This window comes from Hippopotamus amphibius, chromosome 7 (genome assembly GCF_030028045.1).
Source record: "Hippopotamus amphibius kiboko isolate mHipAmp2 chromosome 7, mHipAmp2.hap2, whole genome shotgun sequence".
Lineage (NCBI taxonomy): Eukaryota > Metazoa > Chordata > Mammalia > Artiodactyla > Hippopotamidae > Hippopotamus > Hippopotamus amphibius.
In genome coordinates this window covers 20,966,577-20,990,199 of record NC_080192.1, presented here as the reverse complement: position 1 = coordinate 20,990,199, position 23,623 = coordinate 20,966,577, and the positions used below count along the sequence as shown (strand labels likewise).

Sequence of the window (23,623 nt, the reverse complement as noted above, 5' to 3'; positions counted from 1 at the left end):
CTGCCCTCTGGCTCATGAGCTGCTTTTGTCAATACTTTCCAGCTGCTTTCAAACCACAAGCACATCCAGACACCCCTGAGGATGACTCCCATTTCCTGCCCTCTCTGTCCTTCTGTTCTTTCCTCCTGGAATGTTCATCTGAAAAGCCACCTTCTATAACAATCCGCATTGTTCTCTCATTCAGATATGACTCAGTATGTTTCTAGAAGCCCTTTCTCTTTGACTACATTTGACTAATTCTTATTTCTTTCCCTTAGGTCTATAATTTTCATCATTATAGATTAGAGTTTCAGAGTTTTCCTGGTAGCACATAACATATAATATTCAAATATTTCCTTCGGGTCAGTTTTGCAACCGGTCTTATAGTAACTCTGTCTGTAACCTGTAGTGTTTTATAGTAGACAATATGTATTTATTTTGATATTTTAAAATCACATATGCCCTAACTTTTTCTTAAACAATTTGAAGCAGGTCTGATCTCGATTTGAGCTCTGTTCTGCCAATGCTGTCATGTGACCTTGGGCAAGGTGCTTGGATGCCTGGAGCCTCAGCTTTTCCATCAGAGACATGGGGTGATGCCTGCCGTGTTTCACTTGGTGCATGAGATGATGTGGCTGGAAATGCTAAGATGCCATGTAAATGGGAGGTTTTGGTGTCTTTGCTCCTCTGCCTGGAACGTGGTCTGTTCAAGGTAGTGAGGTCTGCAGTGCAGCTGGCTGTAGTCTAGCCTTGCAGGGAATTGCACCCACTTCTCTGTCTCTACATCTCCTCCTCCCATGGTTTGGCCACCACCACCTCTCATCAGCGTGACTGCAGTGGCCTCATAAAGGAGTCTTTCTTCCTTTCCTTTCACCCTACTCCTGTCTGTTCTCCTTACTGCCTCAAAGTGATCTTTCTGAAATGAAAATGGGGTCCCACTCTCTTGGCAACATCCAAACTTGTTAATGTGGTTTATAAGACCCTCGGTAGTCCAGCTACCTCTCTTGTACTGTGTTCAGCTGCTAAATAGGATGCTGAGGCTTCTCAGTCTCTAGACATAGAGCATTCTGCCTGGATCCTTCTCCTCAATTCATCCCCCCTTTGCTTGGTTGGATAGTACTCACCTCTTAGGTCTTAGTTCCGATGTCACTTCCCCCAGTGACAGCCTTACCTGACACCCTCTAGTCTGGGTCGGGTGTTTTCTTACCTTCCCCTGTAACTGTCCCCCAGCACCCTCCCCCCATTATAATAACAGTGACACCAAACTGAGATTGCCTGTGTGACAGTCTGGGTCATTTGTCAAAATGTTCCCAGAGCGTGGCACCTCGCATCCCCTAAGTGTCAATGAGTGAACCGCTGAGTGAGTACGAGATGCCCAGACACAGACAGCTGGTTTATTTACCAGCAGTAATATATTTACTTTGTGGTTGTGGTGTTTACCAGGATGTAATTAACCTTCTCCTCTTTTGTTTTCTAGACAAAGATATAAGCAGTGGGAGTTATAACCTTTCCTCCGCAACGACGGGCAGCTACTACAGTTGTGTCAGCCAGATCACCATAGGTGAGCAATTCTGCCAGTTTTTAATGAAAATTATTATTGCCTATAAAGGTTTGGGGGTGCAGGGCTATGGAAGGAGTGAGTAGAAAGTGTAAGCGCATCAAATTTACTTTCAGAATCAGGACAATTGCTTGTGGACTCACCTTGTTGGGGCGCCCTCTTGTGGATCCTTATTGCTTTTGTGTAGAGATGGTTGGAGGAAATGTGATCCCGAGCGATTAACAAAACAAAACAAAAAACAAAACACAGGTTTCCCAACTTTTCTTCATTTGCTTTCTCTTTCACTTGTGTATCACCTATATTATTATGTACTTAAGATTAAAACTGACTTTTTAAGATTTATTTTCATTTATTTTAAAAAGAAAATTTATATCACAACTGCAAATAGAAAATGTACATTTCCCATAAGTTTAGGCTAATACATACCTGCATTAAATAACAACAAATCAGTGTTACTGAATGCTAGCTATGCTTTGGGGGATCCTGTGTGAGCCAGCTGTCCTGTGCCCTGACTTCTCAGAAATAAATTCCGTGTCCCAGCACATGGCCTCCTCAGAAATGTGAAGTCTGCAGTTTGGGTGGCACGTGGTTCTCTATCCCTTCTCTCCTGGAGGAGGGACCTCCCCCCCACCCCCTGGAGATGGTAGGATCCTGGCAGAATATAACTGTGTTCACCTAGGACTCTCCCATCTGCCTTCCTGCTCACCCTTAAACGTGTTTTATTTTGGTCAAAAAGGGAAGAGTGACCATGATTATTTTTCTGTCTGCTGAATCTTTCCTCTTCCTTCTACTTCCTTTCAAAATTTTCTTGATTTCAGAATCTTGGGCACTGACTTAGAAGAAAAAAGAATAATGACGACACTTGCCGCTAACATTTATTTTGCACTTATTTGTTAGCTGCTCTTGGCCTTTGACATATATTATTTTTCTTAATTGGGACTCTATGAGGAAGGTACTGTTATTTTCCCATCTTACAGATGAGGAAGCTTGTTCTTTGCCACCCAGCCAGAAATGAATGTGCCCAGGATGCCAGTCCAGGTCTGTCTGACACTAAAGCTTATGCTCTGAAATACTATATCACTATGTCATGGTTTCTCAGACTCCAGCAGTGTGGACCCCTGTAAAAAGAAGCAACAATTATGAGCCTCTATAATGGATTTAAATTATTTTTATTATAAGCATACCTAAGCATGTTCCAACATAAAATGTAACTGTAAAGGGTAAGGCACCTTATTTTCCAAATAGACATAAAAATAAAATCAAATTTATAGATAAAATTTAAAACACTGAGAAGCAAAAAAAAAAAACAACAAATTTACCACATTAATTTAATATGATGGCTGTTGTTATTTTGCTGAAATACAGTCACTGCTTGTAATGAAATGTGGCACGGGCTACAGCAGTGAAGGTTCCTTGCACCGAGCTCAGAATTTACAGTATTTATGGTAAGTCTGCCGTGCCCCCACCTCTCTCTGTTCAACCCACTCTGAAATCTCTGCTAAGGCTCACTTAGGTGAGGTTATTGGATCTTTCTTTGGTATGAGTGCACCTTGATCTACCCATCTCTCTCCTCTTCTCTTTAAGTGTATCAACTGGTGCCAACTTGGTAGAAACACAAAAAGCAAGTTCAGGCACTAAAATTAAGTGGCAGAACTTGGTCCACAGTATGCACATATTAATTCTCAAATCATTGACTTAAATTTTAAATGAAAAATAAAAACAGCTTAAAAATCCTTGTGGAGAGTTCATGGACCCTGGTTTGAAAACATCAAGTAGCCTAAAATGACATTCCTGAAGACATTTGCTAAGTAGTGGGAAGCCATTTAGAGTTCACAGTAGGAGGGTGATAGCATGAAAGAAGGTTATTCTGGTGGTGAACAGGATGGATTTCAGGTGGAGGAATCTGGTGTCATAACAGAGTAAGTGGCTGTGGCTGTGGTCTTGACATGAGACAGTAATGAACTTGGGAAGTGGGGTAGAGAGGCAGGTCTGGAGGGAGAGGCACGGAAGAGTCAGCAGGACAAGTCATTGCCTGGATGTGGGGAAGACAGTGCGCCCTGAGACTCTGAGTCAAGTTGACAGGGAGTTTGAGCTGTTCCTAGAAATACAGAAGTCAGGAAGAGGACTGCAGGGCTCTAGGGTAGATATGTTGGATTTGAGGGACCCATGAGACACCCCCCCCACACACACCTCAGAATGACCCACAGGAAATTAGAACTGTGGAGAGAATGGACAGGAGATGAAGATATTGGCATTCTCTTCACAGAGAGGTCGGTTGAACCTTTGGAAGAAGATGGGATTATAAGAGTGGGAATCAGTACATTAAGTGTGTAGATGGTCAAAGACCAATCTTTGGGAGAAGCACAATTAGGATAGAAATAATGCCAGTGGGTAGGAAGACTTAGCAAGCACATTTCTTGGAAAGCCCAGAGAATTTCTAGAAGGGGAGGCTGAGGAGGGTTAAAGTTAAAAGTCTGCCCTGGTGACATCCCTGGAGCCATGTCAGTGGCTGGTGGGAGGGAAACCAGGTTGCAAGGCTCTGAATAAGGAGTGATGAGCTGTGAGTAGAGACCTTTCTTAAGACACTTGTCAGTGAAAGTGGAGGGGTAAACAGTGAGGACCATGTGGGAACTTTCTGTGCCAAGTGCTGTTGTAGATGTTTTTCCTGTATTTACTCATTAATCCTCATAGCAATCCCATGAGATATATACTGTTGTTTCCCCCATTTTACAGATGAGGAAACTAACTTCTTGAAAGGTTAAAAAGTAATAAAAATACGTGGGTGGTAGGAGTGGGGATTTGAGCCCAGGTAATCCAACTCCCATTGGATGTCACTCTTGTTCAATTGCCATGGGCCTAGTGCCCTTCCCTGGTCTAGTCAGCTGTGGCCACCAGGTCAGGGTGTTATGAATTGAATTTGTTCCCCCAAAAGATATATTGAAGTTCTAACCTGTGGTACCTGTGAATGTGACCTAACTTGGAAATAGGGTCTTTACAGATGTAATCAAGTTAGGGTGAGGTCATGTTCACTTGGGGTGGGGCGTCTAATTCAGTGTGACCGATGTCTTTGTAAGTAGAGGAGAAGAGACACAGAGACATACATACAGGAAGAGCATCGTGTGATGACAGAGGCAAGGGTGAGAATGGTATGTCTACAAGTCAAGGAACACAGAGGATTGCCAGCCACATGAGAAACTTGGGAAAAGGCAGACAGCAGATTTCACCTAGAGACTTCAGGGAGAGCACGGCCCCGGCCAAAACTTTATTTCAGACTTCTAACCTCCAAAACTGTGAGAGGATAAATTTCTGTTTTTTTTTTTATTTTTTTAAAGCCACCCAGTTTGTGACCCTTTGTTAAAGCAACGCTAGGAAACTCATTTAACAGGTTCTTACTGACGTATGCAGTCACCTCTGAAGGGGAGGTGAGTAGGACACACAGGTTTCTCAGAAGGTGATGAACAACTGAAAGGCCCTTGAGTGTTGCTTCTGTTTCAACAAACTCAAACTGGCTGAAACCATAAGGAATGTTATTATTTCATATAATAGGAAGGCCTGTTGGGAGGACAGGTTGATTAAGCTGCTCCATGATGTTGTGAAAGACCTTCTCCCCTTTGCCTTCCCGGGAGACTCTATCTCCTCCTGGCAGCCACATGGCCACTGTGGTCCAGGAATTGCACTCAGACTCAACAGTAAACAGAGAGAAAGGAGCTTTGGTGCCTTCCTCAGAGGTTCACTTGAGGAGCTGAAACTTCCCTCTGAAGGCCTCAGAGACTTCTCATTGGGTGGGATTAGGTCACATGACCAGCCTGCAGCCAGTCACTGACAAGGAAGATAAGATCGTGGTCTTTACAGCCATCGTGGCCCAGGTGGAGGTCTAGGCCCTGAGTCACGTGCTGTGTGGGGGTGGGATGAATTCCCAAACAAAATGTGACTCTGTTGGGGGGTGGGGGTGGGGGATGGATTCTACACAGGAATCAAGCAGTGTCCACTGCCCACAGTCTGTCCAGTACAAAGCACTTTAAAAATATTTATAGTAAAATCAGCAAATAATTAACAACTTTATACTCAGAGTACTGGAGGGAGGACATCTCTGAGTCATCTAGCAATTCTTTTTTAGAAGCTCTTTTTGTTTTCTTTCATCTCCTGTACTTCAGTCCTTCTCTTACAGAAGAGTCATTTCACACAGGAGTGTCTCATTTGTGAGGGAATTCCATTTAAGAGAATAGCACACTTCTGGACTTCCTGTCAATGTAGTTCCTTATAGGAACCTATGTCCTGACCAAAGAATTGCCAAAAGAATTGCCAAAAAAAATAAAAATAAAAATAAAAATCCAATCAACAGAAAAATGACACCTGAAATTTTTCTCCCTATCTATGAGACCCTTGGAAAACTCCTTTTTTTCTTTTCTTTTTTCTTTTTTTGGCCATGTGTCATGGCATGTGGGATCTTAGGTCCCGGACCAGGGACAGAACCCGCGCACCCTGCATTGGAAGCGTGAAGTCTCAACCACTGGACCACTAGAGAAGTCCTGAAAACTCCTTATTTTCTGATAGTAAAGTCCCATTTTTCCATGTATGAAAGATTTAAGAACTTTAAAGTTGATTAACATCATTTTTTTTTTTCTCAAGACAGCCTATAATTTTGAGTGTTCCTTATATGTCTCTGTTTAGGATTTGGGGGCTAGTGGGTGATAGTGTTGGCACGCAACTCAAAGAAAGCTGGGACCCCTGCTTCTACTCTGCCCCCCACTGGGGACAGGATGGTGGGTGAGGGAGAGTGAGTAGGCTACCAATGTGACATTCCTATCACTTGCCTCTTGGGCACTTGGACACCAGCTGTTCCCCTGGATGTTTGACCTCATTCCTGCTTTTACATTTAGGCTGGTCCATTTCTATTCCATCATAATTATGCAGATTCTATCATAGATCATTTGTATCAATAACATGATATATTTGCTAATGAACTCTTATTTCTGGATTAAATGATGCAGTAATTTCCTAAAGTAAAAAAAAGAAAAAAGGGCTTCTCAACACTGTGAACAATATTTTTTCAAAATTAAGTGTATGCTATAAATTAGCTATCATTTTATGAAAGAAATGGTAAAACCTGAAATTGTGGACAGTCCAGAGTTCCGTGGGACTCTTAAGCCTAACACTTTCACTGTGTGTGATATATATTATACACCCCCCTGTGTATAATGACTCCCAAGGAACTTGGGAATATGGAAAGAGAAGAGGCATTTAAGTGAGTTTCCAAATGAAACAACAAGTTGAGGGAAAACATGGTCCTGTAATTGTTCTTCTTGTAAAAGCATTCTCTGGTGTAAGAGGTAATACGTTTTCACATTTCTAATAAAAACATAATGGAACATCAATTTAAATGCAGCCTCCTGGAATTTAATTTCTATGGCCCAGGATACTCTTAGCAGCTATGGGAGATCCAAGAGCATTGATCACCAAATAAACACACTTGCATTAGAGGTTTAGTCCAACAAACAGGATGGTGGGGGGAGGGGGGGGCTCGACGTCAGAAGCATTCAGTTCAGACTCCACTGCAGCTCTGGTTCCGTTGCAGTCCTGAACATTGAGAATTTGTGTTCTCCGTGATTATCTTCAGAGGCTTCACAGTCCTCACTAGAGGAAGAAGCACTCACCTCACTGCATTCCATTTACTCGCCTTTTAGGAAAGAGACTGACCAAGAAGAGTTCAAACAGTCCAGTCAGCATCTTCTCAAGGTGTCAGCATTTCCCTTTCCTTGTGCATTTTGGTCCATCAAGATCCCTCTATAAAAAATGTTCAGAAAGGAGTAAATCACCTAAGAGCAATTTGTGAGGGAAACAGACCCCAGTTCTATCACCTAGAATCCTTCTGGTGGCCCGTGCTCCTAGCGAGGCAGGATGGCTTAGAGGACCAGAGCACCCATGTCATTTTCGATGAGCCTGGACTTGAATCTGTTATTTCTGTGTAGTTATTGACCTTGGGGAAATAATAATGTCCCTTAGCCTTGGTTTCCTCATCTGTCAAATGGGAATATTAGTACCTTCCTGACAGGGTTATTGTGAGGTTGAAGAGGTGGTCCTGATAGAAACCTTAGCACATTGCCAGTAAGCATTAGACAGTATTGTAACTTTTAGTGGATTTACTATTTTATGACAATGAAGTAGTTTGTTCATTCCTGGGTGTCAGGCCTGGCTTCAGTGTGGATGAGTTTCAGATTTACAACTCCAGTCCTGTGTCTCCTAATCCTCACTTCCATTGTTTTTTTCAGTCTACTGCCAGACATTTCAATATAGATATTTCCCCTAAAGCTCAACCTCCTCATGTCTAAAAACACACTCAACCTTCTTCAGCTCTCGCCAGGCCAGTCCTTCTGATGGCCACTGCGAGGATGAGGAAATCCACCACTCTGTTTGCCATAGGTCTTCTCTGACATCTTGCTAGGAAGGGACAAAGCTGCCTGGTGGCCCCACACTCCTTTCTTTCCATGTCATTGTTGCATATCCCTCTGGACCTCTTTTCCTTTCTTGCTGCCAACACTTAGGTGTGGTCCCTTCATGACGCTTTCCTGGCCTCTACTTCACCGCCTCTTATGTCACCTCCTTGGCACTGGTCTGGGAAGAATTCGGTGAACAGTGGGTATCTATTGAATGCCAGGGGAAAGCGCCAAATAGAGAAATGCTGGGAGGCAGTTTTGAAGATGCCTAAGACACCCTCTGACCTTGAGGGATGCTCAGCTCACATGGGAGATACATAGAAAGAAGGAACACTTGGCTGTGAAGTGTGGGCAGAGATTGTCTGACACATCCATGTTCAACTGGTTTCCCGCATGGTATGGGAGGGCTGCCCCAGACAACATCGTCCAGTCTTCAGGATCCACGCAGGCCTCTTCCCTTGTTGCCCCTTTTGGGCTTTCTTGGTCCCTCAACATCCCCACCCCAATTTGGACTTTCTTCCCACTCACCTCCAGTCCCTGCATACCAACACCTTTTACTGGGCCTCCCTTTACCGTGATTAAGACAGCTTGGGGGAGTCAGTGGAATCTTCCCAGAAGGGTCACCACCAGAGGAAAAAGGGACAGATTCTGGCTTTTGCTGCTGTCCACTTGATTATGCCAATCCCCACTTCACAAACTTTTAGGGATATTGTTTTGCCTAGCAAGTAAAATCTAATTTTCTTACCTTGGCATTTAAGACCCTCAGCTGTCTTGTATCAACCTCTCTTTCCAATCTTGTTTTGTTTTTTTTTCTGACTGCACTTACATTATATTCCTAAATTCTGTATCTCGGTTGCAAGTACAAAGGCCTGCGGAGGTTAGGCATGTAAGACAAATAAGTGAAACAGGCTGGGAGTAAGGGATTAAGGAGTGGTGGGGACTGTGGCAGACAGGAGTTCCTTTACTCCACTTCAAAAGAGTGGCCCTGTGGTTGCTTCAGCTGACGTGGTCCAGTGTTGCTTGCTCTTGAGGAGAAGATCAAGAGATTTTTAAAGAGAGGACAGAAAGCTGGATTTTTGTTGAGAATGCTCTAGATTTTTAATGTTGTCCATTTTCATCTTACTTTTACTTCAAATTAAGAAAAATGTGGGCTAACAAAACACATCTACAGAGCAGACCTGTCCCTCTGGTTGTTTTATTGTAGATTGTAACCCTTGCCTAGAAGGCCAAGTTCATGCCACCTTTTCTACAACCTAGTTCCTCCACCTAGAAGGGCTTTATCCCCTGAAATCCTGGGGAATGTTTTTGTCCTTCTTTAAAGTATTTCTTTCATCTTGCTTTGTACTGTTGTTAGTTGTAATTTAGGGGAAATAATATAGATTTTGGAGCCAGACAGATCTGGCCTTAAATTCTACTTCTGACACTTACTGGCTGCTTAACCTAGGACAAGTTGAGATCCAGTTTCCTTATCTATAAAACTGAAATGGTAATAGCACCCTTGTACAGTTGCTGTGAGGATTACAATCACTCATGCAGAGTACCCAGAACATAATAGCCCTTCAGTTACTTTTTCCATTATAATCACAAGTCTCATCTCCTTTTTCGGACTCTGAGTTCCTCAAGGGTAAAGGCTGGACAACTAGCACATAGTATATGCTTAATAAACATAGGTGGACCAGTTAACAAGCTTCATCAAGTGTGACAATTCCTGCCTGTTTATTAGTAACATGCATCCTTATCTCAAGTGGTGTTTTGATTTGATTCACAGCTAAGACTTTGGGGAAATACAAAAAGCAGTATGGTGTAAGGCTTTGATTGCTGATCCTGACCTTATGTGTTTGTCTTGCCAGGTTATGATGTTGCTGGGCCTGTTGCAATTGGGCTCACCCACTGGAAAAATCCGTACGCACAAGGCAGACCCACCCTTCCATCAGATCTTCCTTTGTTCATCTCCAAAGATGCAGGCATCCCAGTGTATCACCGATCCCTCACTCGCAAGACTGAGCAGGCCACACCTCTCTCTTGCCCAGCCTCACTGTCCATCACTCCAGTGCCTTCTTACAGCAGCAGCAGCCAAGAAACCCTGAGCCAAGACACGACAGGTAACAGTGCTGGCTTCCTGGTGGTGATTCAGGACTCAGTGTGTTTAAAGGTTGCTTCGTGCATTTGCCCACTGAACGGATTGTATTTGCATTTCTGCTTGTGTGATGCTATGGGACCCCAAGGATTCCCCCATGTTCATGGCCTTTAATAGCTTGACTGTACCAGAAGGAAGGTTAGATGTGTTTAGAAATATTTGACCTAAGCGTTAGTTCTATTTGGTAAGTTGTTGTCTGGAAATCAACCCTGAATCAGAATTCCAAGTTTTGTCATAGGGCTCTTTGTTTGTTTAATTTCTGTCCTCTGTTTAGTGACAAAGCATTTATCTGGGACTGCAGTCTTGTATTCATATTCAAGAAAGTCATTTTTGAATACCTGTCTCAGTTACTACTGATACGTGATGCTCTACCAATTTGATCTATGTCAGGGGTCTTTGAACCACTGCCAGTGGGCCAGATCTTGGCTGCCACCTGTTTTTGTTCAGTCCAAGAACTAAAAATAGTTTTTACTGTAAATGGTGGTTGTTTTAGTTCAAGCTGCTATAACAAAAGACCACAGAACAGGCAGTTCATAAAAAAAAAAACAAATTTGTTTCTCACAGTTCTGGAGGCTGGACGTTTGAGGTCAGGGTGCCAACATAGCTGGGTGAGGGCCCTTTTTTGGGTCACAGACTTCTCATAGTATCCTCACATGACAGAAAGGGTGAGGGATCTCTCTGGGGTCTTTTTTTTATAAGAACACTAATCCCATTCATGAGGGCTCCACCTTCATGACCTAGGCACCCCCCCCAAGGGCCCCACCTCCTAATACCATCATGTTAGGCATTAGGATTTTAAACGTGTGAATTCTGGGGGGTCACAAGCATTCGGACCACACAGCTGGAAAAATTAAAGGGATAATAATATTTGGAGACATGAAATTCACATTTCAGTGTTCACATATAAAGTTTCATTGGGACACAACCTCTTATGTATTGTCTGTGGTTGCTTTCAGGTGACAATGACAGAGTTGAGTAATTGTGACAGAGATGATATGGCCTGCAAAGCCTAAAATATTTACTATTTGGCCCTTTGCAGAAAATGTTTGCTGACCACTGATCTATGTGATCTTTGGGGCTCATGACTTAAACAATCAGGGCAAGAAAAATGTTTACAACATCTTGCCTTGAAATTTGTCACTTCCAGTACACTTTAAGTGAGTTGCGGAAAGCTTTACTTGTGCAAGGTTGGCCAGTTGTTTTCATTTCTGAAGCCTGAGTTGGAGGTTTAAATTATGCAACATCTATCCTGCCACTTTTTTTTTCTTCCCAGAGATAGAAAGCTTAGAGATAATGGTATAGTTGGAGAAATCTGATGTGTAATTCCTGTTCTGGAGATCAATTTTCGAATGTTGACACTCAACAATTCACAGTGACACTCAACAGTTCACAGATGCTGCCACCTAGAGAGGAGACGCTGGTGTCGCACAGGTTCCAGATTATCAAGAGCAATCTCTAAAGCAGCTTCACTCACTGTTCAGAATCCCCATGGAACAGGTTAGAAATGAAGATTCCTGGGCTCTACCCCAGGGGATGCTGTGTGCATGGCCCCAGAGCGAGCTTCAGCCACCTGCATTCTGCAGGCTGCTCCCTCCCGGGATTTCTCACACACATCTTGGGGGACCCCCCTCGAAAGTGTCTTTGGTTAAGTGGTTGAATGGTATTGCAAAGTGCTGGGGGATATTTGCATGCCATTAGCTCTGCCATGGCAAAACTGAGCATCTTTCTGGTTGTTCTGATTGAGGGTCCACTGGAGAGTAGAAAAATCATGATCTCAAGTACAGACATTTTCTGTGTTTAAGTTTGAAATCTCCTGGGTTTTGATGTTATCATGGTTGAAAACTGACTCTGCTTGCTTTAAAAAGTTTAGTAAAATCCAAAGATAAGAAATAAAGTGCTGCCTTTGGCTGGGGTAGCTGTGAGGTTATGGCATTTCATGGCAAAGAGGAGTGTGAAATGGCAGCCACCAGATTAACATTTTATCACATTTCCCTTTGAGTTGGCTTTTTTCTTTCTTTTTCCATAGAGCATCACATTCTATGGAATCTGATTTTTGGAGGAGGTTTCTATTTTTAACTTGTAGGTTTTCAAAAACAAATTAAAAGCTCATATTTCTCTTCACTTCTAGGAACTTTCCACTAACAATAAAATATTGAATTTATCCAAGCAACTGGTTTTTAATAATAATAATTTGTATACTTACAAAGTAAGCCTGACACTTAAGGATATACTAAACAAGCATGTGGTATTTTATAACAGAAAATTATAGATGCTGGTGTATCTTCTGTAATTCTCAATTATGACTATCTATTGCATTTATTTGATTTCTTGTAGCAATTCATTGATTTTAAGTGTTTTTTTGTGTGAGAGCTTCCAGTTTCCTTTTTCCTTCCAGTTTTTAATAAAGTTAATTTATTATATGTATATACACATATATATACATACACATATATATTTGATTCTGTTGCTAGTTTGAAGAAAACTGAGGTGAGATAAGTGAGTTTAACTATAGCAGAATGTCTAAAAATTCCAGACTTTGCCAGACATCCCTTCATATTTCTAATCTATCTTTCTTCTTCATAAACTTCAAGTCTGATGAAGAGGAGCTTACAATTTGTAGGCATAAAATAACCATATGATTATTTATCCATTGTTGGAATTTTTTTATGTTTAAGAATTTCTCCAAACATATTTAAAAATCATTTTTCCATTTATAAACCCCACAACTCTACAATTCTAGAAGCAACTGAAAAAACACTAAGTGACTAGAGCTTTTGAAATTCTCATTTTACTGAGCTGTTTTTACTCTTACCACCACCCTATTCCATCATTCCTTCCCTTCATTGTGTGACTGACTTGTATAGAAGTTTCTTCTTGTGTTAGACTTTACTTAATCCTGCTTGCTACCTTGTGCAGTTAACAACCTGTGAAACTGCGTGGTGGCCCTGGATACAATGCTCCTTCCTGATGGCAGAGAATGTTTTAATTGGTAAATAAATTATAGCAGGTTAAGTTGGAAAAACAGTATCTGTCTTGCTGCATCCCTCCCTCCCTCCCTCCGTCCATCCATCTCTCCATCCATCCATCCATCCATCCAATACATGTTAAGTTCCCACTCTGTGCCATGTTCTCCAGTAAACCCTTGGGATAGAAAGCTGAGTAAAGCATCACCCACATAAGGAGCTCAAAGTCTGCAGGAGGAGGCAGATAAGTAAATCAAGTATTTTAATTCAGTGTTACAAGTGCTACGATAGAAGATTTCACATTAGGTGATCACACACACATTTTTGTTATTAAATTATTTAATTACTATGCTATTAAAATACTACTAATAAAGTATTAAAATATGATATAAAATATGATATAAAATATAACATTAAAATATGTAAGTAGAAACCTATTGAGTGCAAAAGATATTATTAAATTATTTCTTCAATTAAATGAAGATGAATTTGAGAGAACCATAGGAGGAATGTTTGGAAACTGTGTCTCCATCTCAGATATTCTGTGTAGGTTTGATAGCCAGTCTTTGATGACCAAGCTTTACAACTTGCATCACCACCACCACACAACTTACGTTTTTGGTCACTCCCCACCACCAACTGATTCTCAGCCACCCTCTTCCATTGTATTCAGTTCCCAGCTGTGTGCTGATGACTCCAAAGTAATATTTCCATGTCTTATTTCTCTGATCAACTTTAAAGATGTATTTACAACTGCCTACCAGAACTTTTAGCCTGGATATATCTCAGACATCTCAAAACTTATGTGCTCCAAATGGAACTCTCTTTCTGGTAACTCTCAAAGCTGAATTTCTTCCTCTGTTTAATGGTGCCACAGTCCATCCAGACTTCCAAGCCAAAAACTGGGTGCCCTCATGCTTTGACCCTCTGCTGGCCATCAGCCTCCACAGCCAGCTGGCTAACACGTTCATTGTCTACTTTAGAGATATCTCTAATTCAGAGCATCCTCCCCATCCCCATGGCACCATCTCAGCTCATGCTCTCATTATCTCTATTAGACTAGGGCAGCCTCCCCACATCTTATTTCTTCTATGTCTTCAGGGTTAGCTTTTCCAAATTCATCTCTTTCTCTCTTTTCCACTCTTCCTCCCTCCCTACATTCCTCCCCCACTTGAAAATCTCTGTTGCTTCCTCACTGTCAGTAGAATAAGTCTAAACACTTTATACATGGTATGTGAGGGCCTTGCTAACTAGCTTTAACTGACTAGCATCTCTGACTGCTCTCTACAGATACATCCACACAGTAATTAGACTTAATGCTTTATTGTTTCCTAAAGATCCATGATTTTTCACATGGTGTGCCAACTACTTGGATGCTTTTCCTTACATTCTTGTTCTAGAAAATTTATTGAAAACACCTAGATAAGAGTTGACCTCCTCTGTGAATTCTTTCCCTTTCCCCCTCAGCATATTTAGTCATTCTTTCTGTTTCTGTTGGAAATTCCTACTGAAATCTTGCATTCTGCTCTTATTAGACTGCAATATAATTTTCTTTTCATATTTCCTTTAATGGCTAGCCTACTAGATGAAAAGTTCTTGAGCTGAGAATTAATGTCGTAATCATGTATTTGTTTGGTCAATATAGAACCCAGCATATAGGAAATATGTTTTCTATGACCATTTAAGCTGCAGATTAGATACAGTTAAAGAGAGAATTAGGCCTGGAAGATAGATCTGAAGAAGGTAACTCAAATGCAGTATAAAGAGATAGAAGATAGCAAAATAAGAAGGGTGAGGTTGAAATATAGAAGACAGAATTTTGAAAGTCCAACATACCTTTAATAGAAATCTTGTTTAAATTAAGAGAATAGAAAGAATGGAGAGAGAATATTTTTAAAAAGACAACTGCTGAGAATTTTCCAGAATTGATGAGAGACACAAATCTTTTGATTCAAGAAATGCAATGAATACCCAGAGTAAGTAAAGGTAAATCCACATATAAACATATTTTGATGAATCAGCAGAAAACAAAGAGAAAAATTGTAGAAATCTGAGGGAAAAGGCAGATTTCCCACAAATGAGAAACAGTTAAACTGAGGATAGACTTTCCAATAGTAATGACAGAGGCCAGAAGACAGTAAACCGATATCTTCAAAGTGCTGAAGGAAATAATGGTTAATTCAGAATTCTGAATCCAGCTAAATGACCATTGAAGAGGAAGGTCAGCATAAGAACATTTTTGGAAAAAGACTGGGAAAGTGTACCCAATGCACACCTACTACAAGAATGACTGAAAAGCCTATTTTAGAAAAGAAGGAATTTGAACCTAGAAGAAAGGCTAAGATGAAAGAAACAGGGAGAGGAAGAAATACATTTTTAATCTAAAAACATCCCTCTAGAAGGATGGTTTTCAACCAGGGATAATTTTATTTCATGGGTACGTTTGGCAATGCCTGGAGGTATTTTTGGTTGACACAGCTGGGCAGGAGGTATTACAAGCATCTAATGGGTAGAGGCCAGGAATGCTGCTAAACATCCTGCAGTGCATGTGACATGGCACCATGTTCATCATTAATTCTTTTTTTTTTGTTTTCGGCTGCGTTTTGGGTCTTTTGTTGCTACACACGGGTTTTCTCTAGTTGCGGCGAGCAGGGGTGACTCTTTGTTGCGGTGCTTGGGCTTCTCATTGTGGTGGCTTCTCTTGTTGCAGAGCACGGGCTTCAGTAGTTAACAGTGTGTGGGCTCAGTAGTTGTGGGTTGCAGACTCTAGAGTGCAGGCTCAGTAGTTGTGGCGCATGGGCTTAGTTGCTCTGTGGCATGTGGGATCTTCCCAGACCAGGGATTGAACCCATGTTCCCAGCATTGGCAGGCGGATTCTTAACCATTGCACCACCAGGGAAGTCCCCATCAGTAATTCTTAACACTGCTTCTTTCCTTTGAGTTTCTCTTCTTATGTGTTGTACCTTGTCCTTGCAATGGGCCCCCACCTCTATAGCATTTCCAGGGCTCTGCTCTCTCTGCTCTATCTGGGGCTGTCCTTGGTAAAATATGTCCTTCATACTTTTGATTTTGCCTTTTCTATGTTTCTTTGTGTTTGTGTCCTTTAACTCTTCCTAAATTGTATCTCATTCTGCATATAGGCCTTTTCTCTTCTTGTTCACTTATACCAATTTCTCAACCTTGGCACGATTGACATTTTGGGCTAATTCTTTGCTATGCGGGCTGTCCTGTGCATTGCAGATGTTTAGCAGCATCTCTGGTTGCTACCCACTGGATGTCGGTTGTGACAACCAGAAATATCTCCAGACATTTCCAAATGTCCTCTGGGTAGGGGCAAAATTGCTCCCAGTCGAGGACCACTGATTTATACTAATTAAATCCAGTCCTGTCCTCTGGACTTCTGCTTAGTGGTAATAATCTTATAATCTAATTATTGAGATAGAGTTCATGGGTTATAATGAGTTTTACCCTATATTTAACAAGAGCCTTGCAAACTGTGCCCTAATCAAAAACATGAAGGGAATCTTTCCAAAGAGGGAGGTCCTCCCTCACCCCCATGAATACAGGTAATACCTTTGATACTTGCCCATCAGCCCCCCCAGTATTTGGTCCTCTGAAATTATATCATAAATCAGAGCTCCTTCATTTGTGTTCAAGACCAGTGGTAATTTCCCTGTATCTACATACATAGGATAAGCAAGAACTCATTCCTTTTGTCTGGTGCCTTCCTTCCCCAGTCTCCTGTGTCTCACAACCTTCACAAACAGGTTTCCTGGTAGAGCTAGGTTTTAGAAAGGGATTGTAAATGAATTCCAAACATTTCTTATGGATTTTAAAGATGATCCTCATTTGTGAAAGGGAAGGGAGTTGTGAAATGACTATTCTCTGTTCCTGATCAATGATCATTTCCCAAGAGTCTGTCTTGTTATTGGGATGGAAGATGTTCACTTAACTTTCCTAGTGACCTCATAGGGTATACCAATGCTTCTATACGTGTGAACTCTGAGAACTGTGCTATGAATTTGCCTGAGGTATAGAGTACCTGAGAAGAAGTACCGAATTAATAGCACAAATTCAATTTCTTTCAACAAATTGTGACCAGATATATTCAGAGTTGATGCCAAAGGAAATGGGGGAACTTAAATTTCAGAGCTAGGGTGCCGCAAAAAATGACCCTGCAACTTGAGCCACTGATGTGACCAGGAGATGAGAATAATCTGACCCATCTGGAAGACCAGCACGCTCCCTTTTAGAGATGCCCAGAGATGCTTAGAGAGGCTCATGGACCTGCCCCTACTCACCACGGGGCAAGCCAGTCTAAAGCCAAAACTTCTGCTTCAGTGTTAGCTCCGCTGAATTCATGGTACAGAGTAGTGGAAGGGATAGCTACCCTCTACAAAAAACAGGACAATATAAATTAGACACAGTTTCTAAACCATTATATTTGCAGTGGGTTTCTTGTAGACAACAGAGTTGGACCTTGTGTTTGTATCTACTCTGATGATCTGTCTTTTAATTGACATAGTTAAACCATTCACATTTAAAGTAACTATTGATATAGTTGGGTGAATATCTACCATGTATGTAACCGCTTTCTATTCATTGCATTTATTTGCTGTTTCTTTCTTCCCTCTTTTTCTGGCTTCTCTGGTTTTAACTGAACATTTTATATGACTTTTAAATGGGATGGGGACCTACCCACTTATCTCTCTGCCTTTAAAATTTTTCCTTTTGTCAAAATGTCCCTGAAGGGGTATTTCACCTTTTATTATATGTGATGGAATAAATTTCCTGCTAAAGTTTATATGGAATGTGGGTATCATGGTTAACCAACTAATGTTAGGAAGTTGTAATAAGTGAATCCACTTGACCTGGCTTTCTGGAAGGTGATTTGTGGTCTTCTAGAATACTGGCTGGGTAGAAGATGTCACAGGAGAAGGGCAGGCATTTGAGTAGAGGCTGTTCAGGTGAGGAACTGGTGTTTCAAACAGTGAGACAATGTATAGAGACTGATTCCAGAGCAGCTGGGGGTTGTGTCCTTCACATTCAAGGTCAAGCACTGAATGTGTTATACATATTGTTACATGGGGTGGTGGGGTTCCCTGGGGCTGTTACTCTGGTATTCAGCTATTTTGGCACTCCATCAGTTAATTGACATTTGTGAGCAGGCACAGAATCTTAACCACCATGTATGTACCACTTCTCTGAAAAAAAACTGAGGTTAGTTGGGGACTACCTGCACTTTAGAACTAAGGATCACTGGAAATGTTTATTTAACAAGAGAATTGGCCGAGAGATATAAATCACTGAGCGTTCTTCAAGTTTCCTAATTTCCTCTTGTTCTCTTCAATTTGGCTATATTGTTCTTTTCAGAATTCAAGACCATGTCTTGTCATTTAATTTCTGATTCTAGCACAGTCCTGTTAATCCCTTCTCCAGGTGTGGTGGTTATTTAGTTTTAGAAGATTGAACGCGTCGATGAATCAAGGGATGATTAATGGCACATGAAGACCAAGTCAATTAAATGATGTAGCTATGAAGTTGCTTGAGGATTTCTGATATAAGAAACTGAAAAACTTGATTTAAAGCTGTATTAAATCTGATTTGCAAAGGATGATATATTTTAGAATCAAAAGGCATTAAAATGCTCCAATAAAGTCATCCATTCATCCAGTCATCTGGATTCTTGCTACTTGAAGCTTGGTCCTCTAGAGATAAGAGGGCTGAACTGGGATTAAGCAGCATCATCCAAAAGGGGTGCATCTGAGGGATATTTTGGAAACAGCGTCAGTACATCTTGGTGTTTAATATATGTGGTATGTGAGTGAGTGGATATTCCATGTGTTTCCAGTTAAGTTATAATACTGAAGCTTTGTTTAGGCCAGTTTTCTCTAACTTTAATGTGAATACAAATCACTTGTAGATCTTGTTAAACTGCAGATTTTCATTTAGTAGGTGGGGGTTGGGGGTGACATTCTGCTTTTCTAACGAGCTCCCTTGTGATCATCCTGGAGCTTGGAATTAGTACGAGATGCAGGTAACAATATTATACCAAAAAATGTATGGCTACCAATAAGCAGGTGCTGTGAAGGAAAGGAATCTTCTTAAAGATCCTCGGAAATATTGTTTTTTATCAAAACATGCCTCTGAGTTCCCAAAACAGCACTCCATAAAGACATTTGCTTTACCACCAGTTGTAAGTGGGAGGTTTGCTTATACCGTGCTGTGCGAAAATGATTGACCTGTGTGGCATAAGTGTTTTAACTTTTTCACATACATGGTTTAAATGCAACAAAATCCAACAACCATAGTACTGCTTGAGGAGGGAATTAGTTAGCTTGGTTTGAGTTCCCTGGGAAATAGATTCTGAGCCAGATATGGGCATGTAAGAAGTTTATCGGAGAGAGCCCTTGGGATCAATGTGTATGAGTGTATTTGTGTGTGTGGGCGGGGGAGGGGATGGAAGGGGGAAGGGAGCAGGATTTGGGCAGAGAGAGGATTTGGACTGTGATGATATATATAGGCTTCAACACAGGGAGATCTGGAGCTAGGATGGCCTTCAAAATTGTTCCACAGCAGGGCTTTTGTACCTTCCCATCACTTCCTGGGTGCAGCCTGCTACAGGGAAGGGATGTGACCTTGAGAAATTCTCTTGGAGGGCAAGGCCCAAAAGACAGAGACTCAGCTGAGAGCCATCAGCACCAATACTTCTAGCAGCTGCGGGAGTGAGACAGTGCACGAGAGCCTCCGCTACATCAGCTGATTGAAATGAAGGGATTAAGAAGTTATAAATGGGAAAGGCAAGTTGGTCACACAGTGGATTTCTCAAGCCACAGGTATGGTAAGTCTCTGCCGATCTCGGCTGGGATGGGGAGGCGATGACTGTGCGACTTGTTTGTTAAACTGAGTCCTGAGTTGAAGTAGGTTAGGATTTTTGAGATGTGGTTCATCAGAGTTCATCCAGTGGGTTTGTGGACACCAGCTGACTTGTAAATTATTTTGAAAGCCAGGAACACGTAGAGAATAAGGGCTTTGAATTCTGTGGGGAAGGAGGTCGTGCATCTGGGCAGATTTTCTGAGCACTCAGATTCAGGTTCAGCTTGTATTTCTCTCCAGCAATAGGGCACCTAAAGGAGTGGGTAACACCCTTCTGATGACTGTGTGCCTGGTTAGGAGGCTAGGAGTTTGGAAGTTCTGTACAGCAGTTGTCTTTTCAGGAAAATAAGGATACAACTAGCTCATGGTTGTAACCAGAGAATGGGCATGTTCCCTCCACTTTTCTCATGCGAGGTGGTGTGATCCATGTTCATTTATTCAACAGCTTTTCCCTGAGTGGCTCCTATGGGCCACGCACTGCATTAAGACACAGACAGGGCTCCTTTCTTTTTTTGGAATGACAGTGGAGTGGGCTAGTGGACTAAACACAGATAAAATTTGATTACCCCAATGGAAGGGAAAAAACCACTATTATGGATTCCGCGCGGGCATTGCTGGCGGGGGAGCTCTGCAGTCACTGGCCAGGGACCGGCTTCGCAGGGTGGGATGCGCTGGGGGCTCCGTGGAGGCGGCGTCGGTGGGTGCAGGGGACGAGCTAGCGCCGCGGCGCGTGGAGCCCGAGCGGCTCGCGCAGAGAGCGGAGGCGGGAGCTGGAGACCCGGGGCGGATCGCTCACCTGGGCGGCGCCATGGGACCCCGACTCCAACAGCGAGCGCAGCACCTACCCGCCGCAACAAACAAACAAAACCAAAACACTGACAGGGCGTATATCAAGAGGAGGGTTATTTAGATTTGCAAACGGGTAAACACTGAGAGTGTGATAGTAAGTTGAGAGATCTCCAGGGTGTATTGGAGCTGGTGAAGATTACAGTGAGAATGTGGGCCAGGAGACAAAAGACCTGGCTTCTCTTCCCAGTTCAGCCACATATCAAGGTACCTTCACAGAAGGACTTAGCCTCTTTGAGCGTTGATTGCTTCATCTGTAAAATGGTGCTGTTATGAGACTCAAATGAGATGAAATAGACAAAATTTTTTTAATCCTAAAATGTGAGTGAAAGCTGCTATTCCTATTAATCACTCTGGCCCACTGATTGCTTCTCTCTTTTCTTACCTGTCTCCTCCTGTTTCCTGGATTGGACTTGGATGCTGAGTTTAGTGAGTTGTAAAATGCCATTCAGCTGCCTTGGTTTAGGTTGTAGCTTTTTTCTTTTTAAAGCTCTTTATTGGAGTATAATTGCTTTACACTATTGTGCCAGTTTCTGCTGTACAACAAAGTGAATCAACTATGTTTATATATATATCCCCATATCCTGTGACTCCTTCCCACCGTCCCTCTCACCCCTCTCTCATCACCAATCATCAAGTTGATCTCCTTGTGTTATGCATGATCTCCCTGTGTTATGTTTTTTTACCACTACCTAGAGTAAGAAATACTTCCATATTGTGATCTACTACAACGACTTTGTCTTCTTCCTTCTCAACTGAAAAAATGCATCAGGAAATAATACTTAACCTCATGTGTTACGTACTCTGAGATTTCATTCTTTCCACCAAAAGTGCGAGTTGTGACCCATTAAATTGATGCCATTGCCTACTAATGATTGCAATCTATAATTTGAGCAGCATTGATCAGGTAAGATAGTAGTACCTCAAATGTTCTGAAATCATATTAAGGTGACAGAGGTAATTTTTTTTTCTGGTGTGTGTGAGTTCTGTTATACAAGGAAATTATTTCTCTTTGGATTTTGGTCGTTAATGTTCTTTAGAAGTCACCTGACGCTTATGGCAATGAGGCTGCCTCCCAGTGTTGGTAAAGCTGTGATGCATTAGAGGGACTCTGTGTACCCCGAGGTTCTCAGAGTTAAGTCAACAAAGAACTATGGCAAAGGACCCCATATCAGTTAACCATTACCACAGTAATACTGCACACCAAACAGCCCCCGAAGCTCAGCGGCGTACCACGCTGAGCGTTCCTTCTTGCACCTGGGACGAGGTGGCTCAGTGAATCTTGCCTGGGCTCACTCAGTGTCTTGGAGTCGACTGGCTGTTGGCTGATCCAGGCTGACAGCAGCTGGAGCAGCTGGGATGACTCAGCTCTGCTCCATGAGTCTTTCATCCTTCAGTAGGCTAGTCCTGGCATGTTCCCATGCAAGAGGAAGCTTTGCAAGCTTCTCCTGGGAACATGTTAGGCAATATCCATCCATGCCATGTGGCTGAGCCAGAGTTAAGGATGGGGCAGAATGTCTCTCAGTGGGAGAGCACGGCAAAGTTACATGGAAACAAGATGCGGAATTAGGCTGCGAGAAACTGTCATTGGCTCCAATTCTTTATCCTTCCCTGTCTCACACATGGTCTTCTTGACTCAAAAGTGGCCCTTTGCACAAGTAGGTCTCAAATCTGAGTCCTCGAGGCTGTTTGCCTGAAAGAGATAGCATGCTGTCCTCATATCCTGGTTAAATTATCTTCCTTTTACCTAAACTTCCTTGGAAAGCCCCCTCCTCTTCAGTGTATGTCATCTTAGGAAAGTAGATGCTTGACGATTGCCTGCCCTGCCAACATAGGAGATACGCCTTCACCTGCCTGAATCCCAGTTGTGGGCATTATTTAGCTTAAGCCACAACCCATACCATAGTTTTTACTCCCATTTTCTCCAGTTTTTCCTAAGAATATATTTATACCATTGTAGTTTGGTATTTTTGAGTTGATTCATGAAGTTGGACATCTAAATGAGAGATACTTTAATGGATAAAGTTAACAGTCTATGTCTAAATGTTGTATTTCATCTCAAAATTTCCCCTAAGACTTGGCTCTGAATTTCTAGCTGTCCATTGGCAATCCCTACCCTCAGGCTCCCACAAGCAGCTGTCTAAACTACTTCTGTGTTTCCTATTGCAACAAACTGCATCACCATCCACCCTCTTCCTCACAAGAGTCAAAGAGTCATCTTTAACCCCTCATTCACAGCCATTTTCTATCAGCTCTTTTTCTCTTGTGATTAATGGCTGGGATAATTATTCAGCCAGACACTGAAACTGTTCTTTGTTCATTTACTTGGCCAGGTTCTGTGCTGAGAACTGGGGATGTGAGGGTGACTAAGACATGATGCCTTCTTTTTGAAGCTCAGTATCTAGTCAAGAAGGAGAATTGTCAACACACAACTTATAATGTGGAGCTATGAATAGAGTATCCTTTTCAATCCTTTGCTACATCTAATTGCTCATCAGTTCTTGCTCATTCTGAGTCAGAAGTGTACCTCACATCTACCTCTTCATTCCTGTGGTCATTTTCCCTGCAATGGGTCAGGGCTTTCAACTCTTCTCAGGGCTGGGGCAGTAGCCTCCTGGATGATCTCCCTGCCTTCACTCTTTTCCCAACCTGTTCTCTCTTCTCAGCCATTTGATATCATTGGCTAAAACATTGACTCAAGGTGTCATTCCTTGGCTTGAAAACCATCAGTGGGTTTGGTTGTTCTGTAGTACAATAAGGGGAACATAGAATTACTATTATAACCCAGCAATTCCACTCCTTGATATATACCCAAAACAATTGATAAGAG

General features: G+C 42.1%; 1 protein-coding gene across 1 annotated transcript in view; it reads left to right on the top strand.

The window, feature by feature from the left end:
- The first annotated feature begins 1,323 nt into the window (after positions 1–1,323).
- The window catches only part of ANO4 (anoctamin 4), a 398,627-nt gene continuing 376,327 nt past the window's right edge, over positions 1,324–23,623 (top strand). The window contains exons 1-3 of the mRNA XM_057743345.1: positions 1,324–1,339; positions 1,457–1,540; positions 9,822–10,073. Coding sequence (XP_057599328.1) covers positions 1,324–1,339; positions 1,457–1,540; positions 9,822–10,073 — 352 coding nt within the window. The remainder of the gene's footprint in view (positions 1,340–1,456; positions 1,541–9,821; positions 10,074–23,623) is intronic.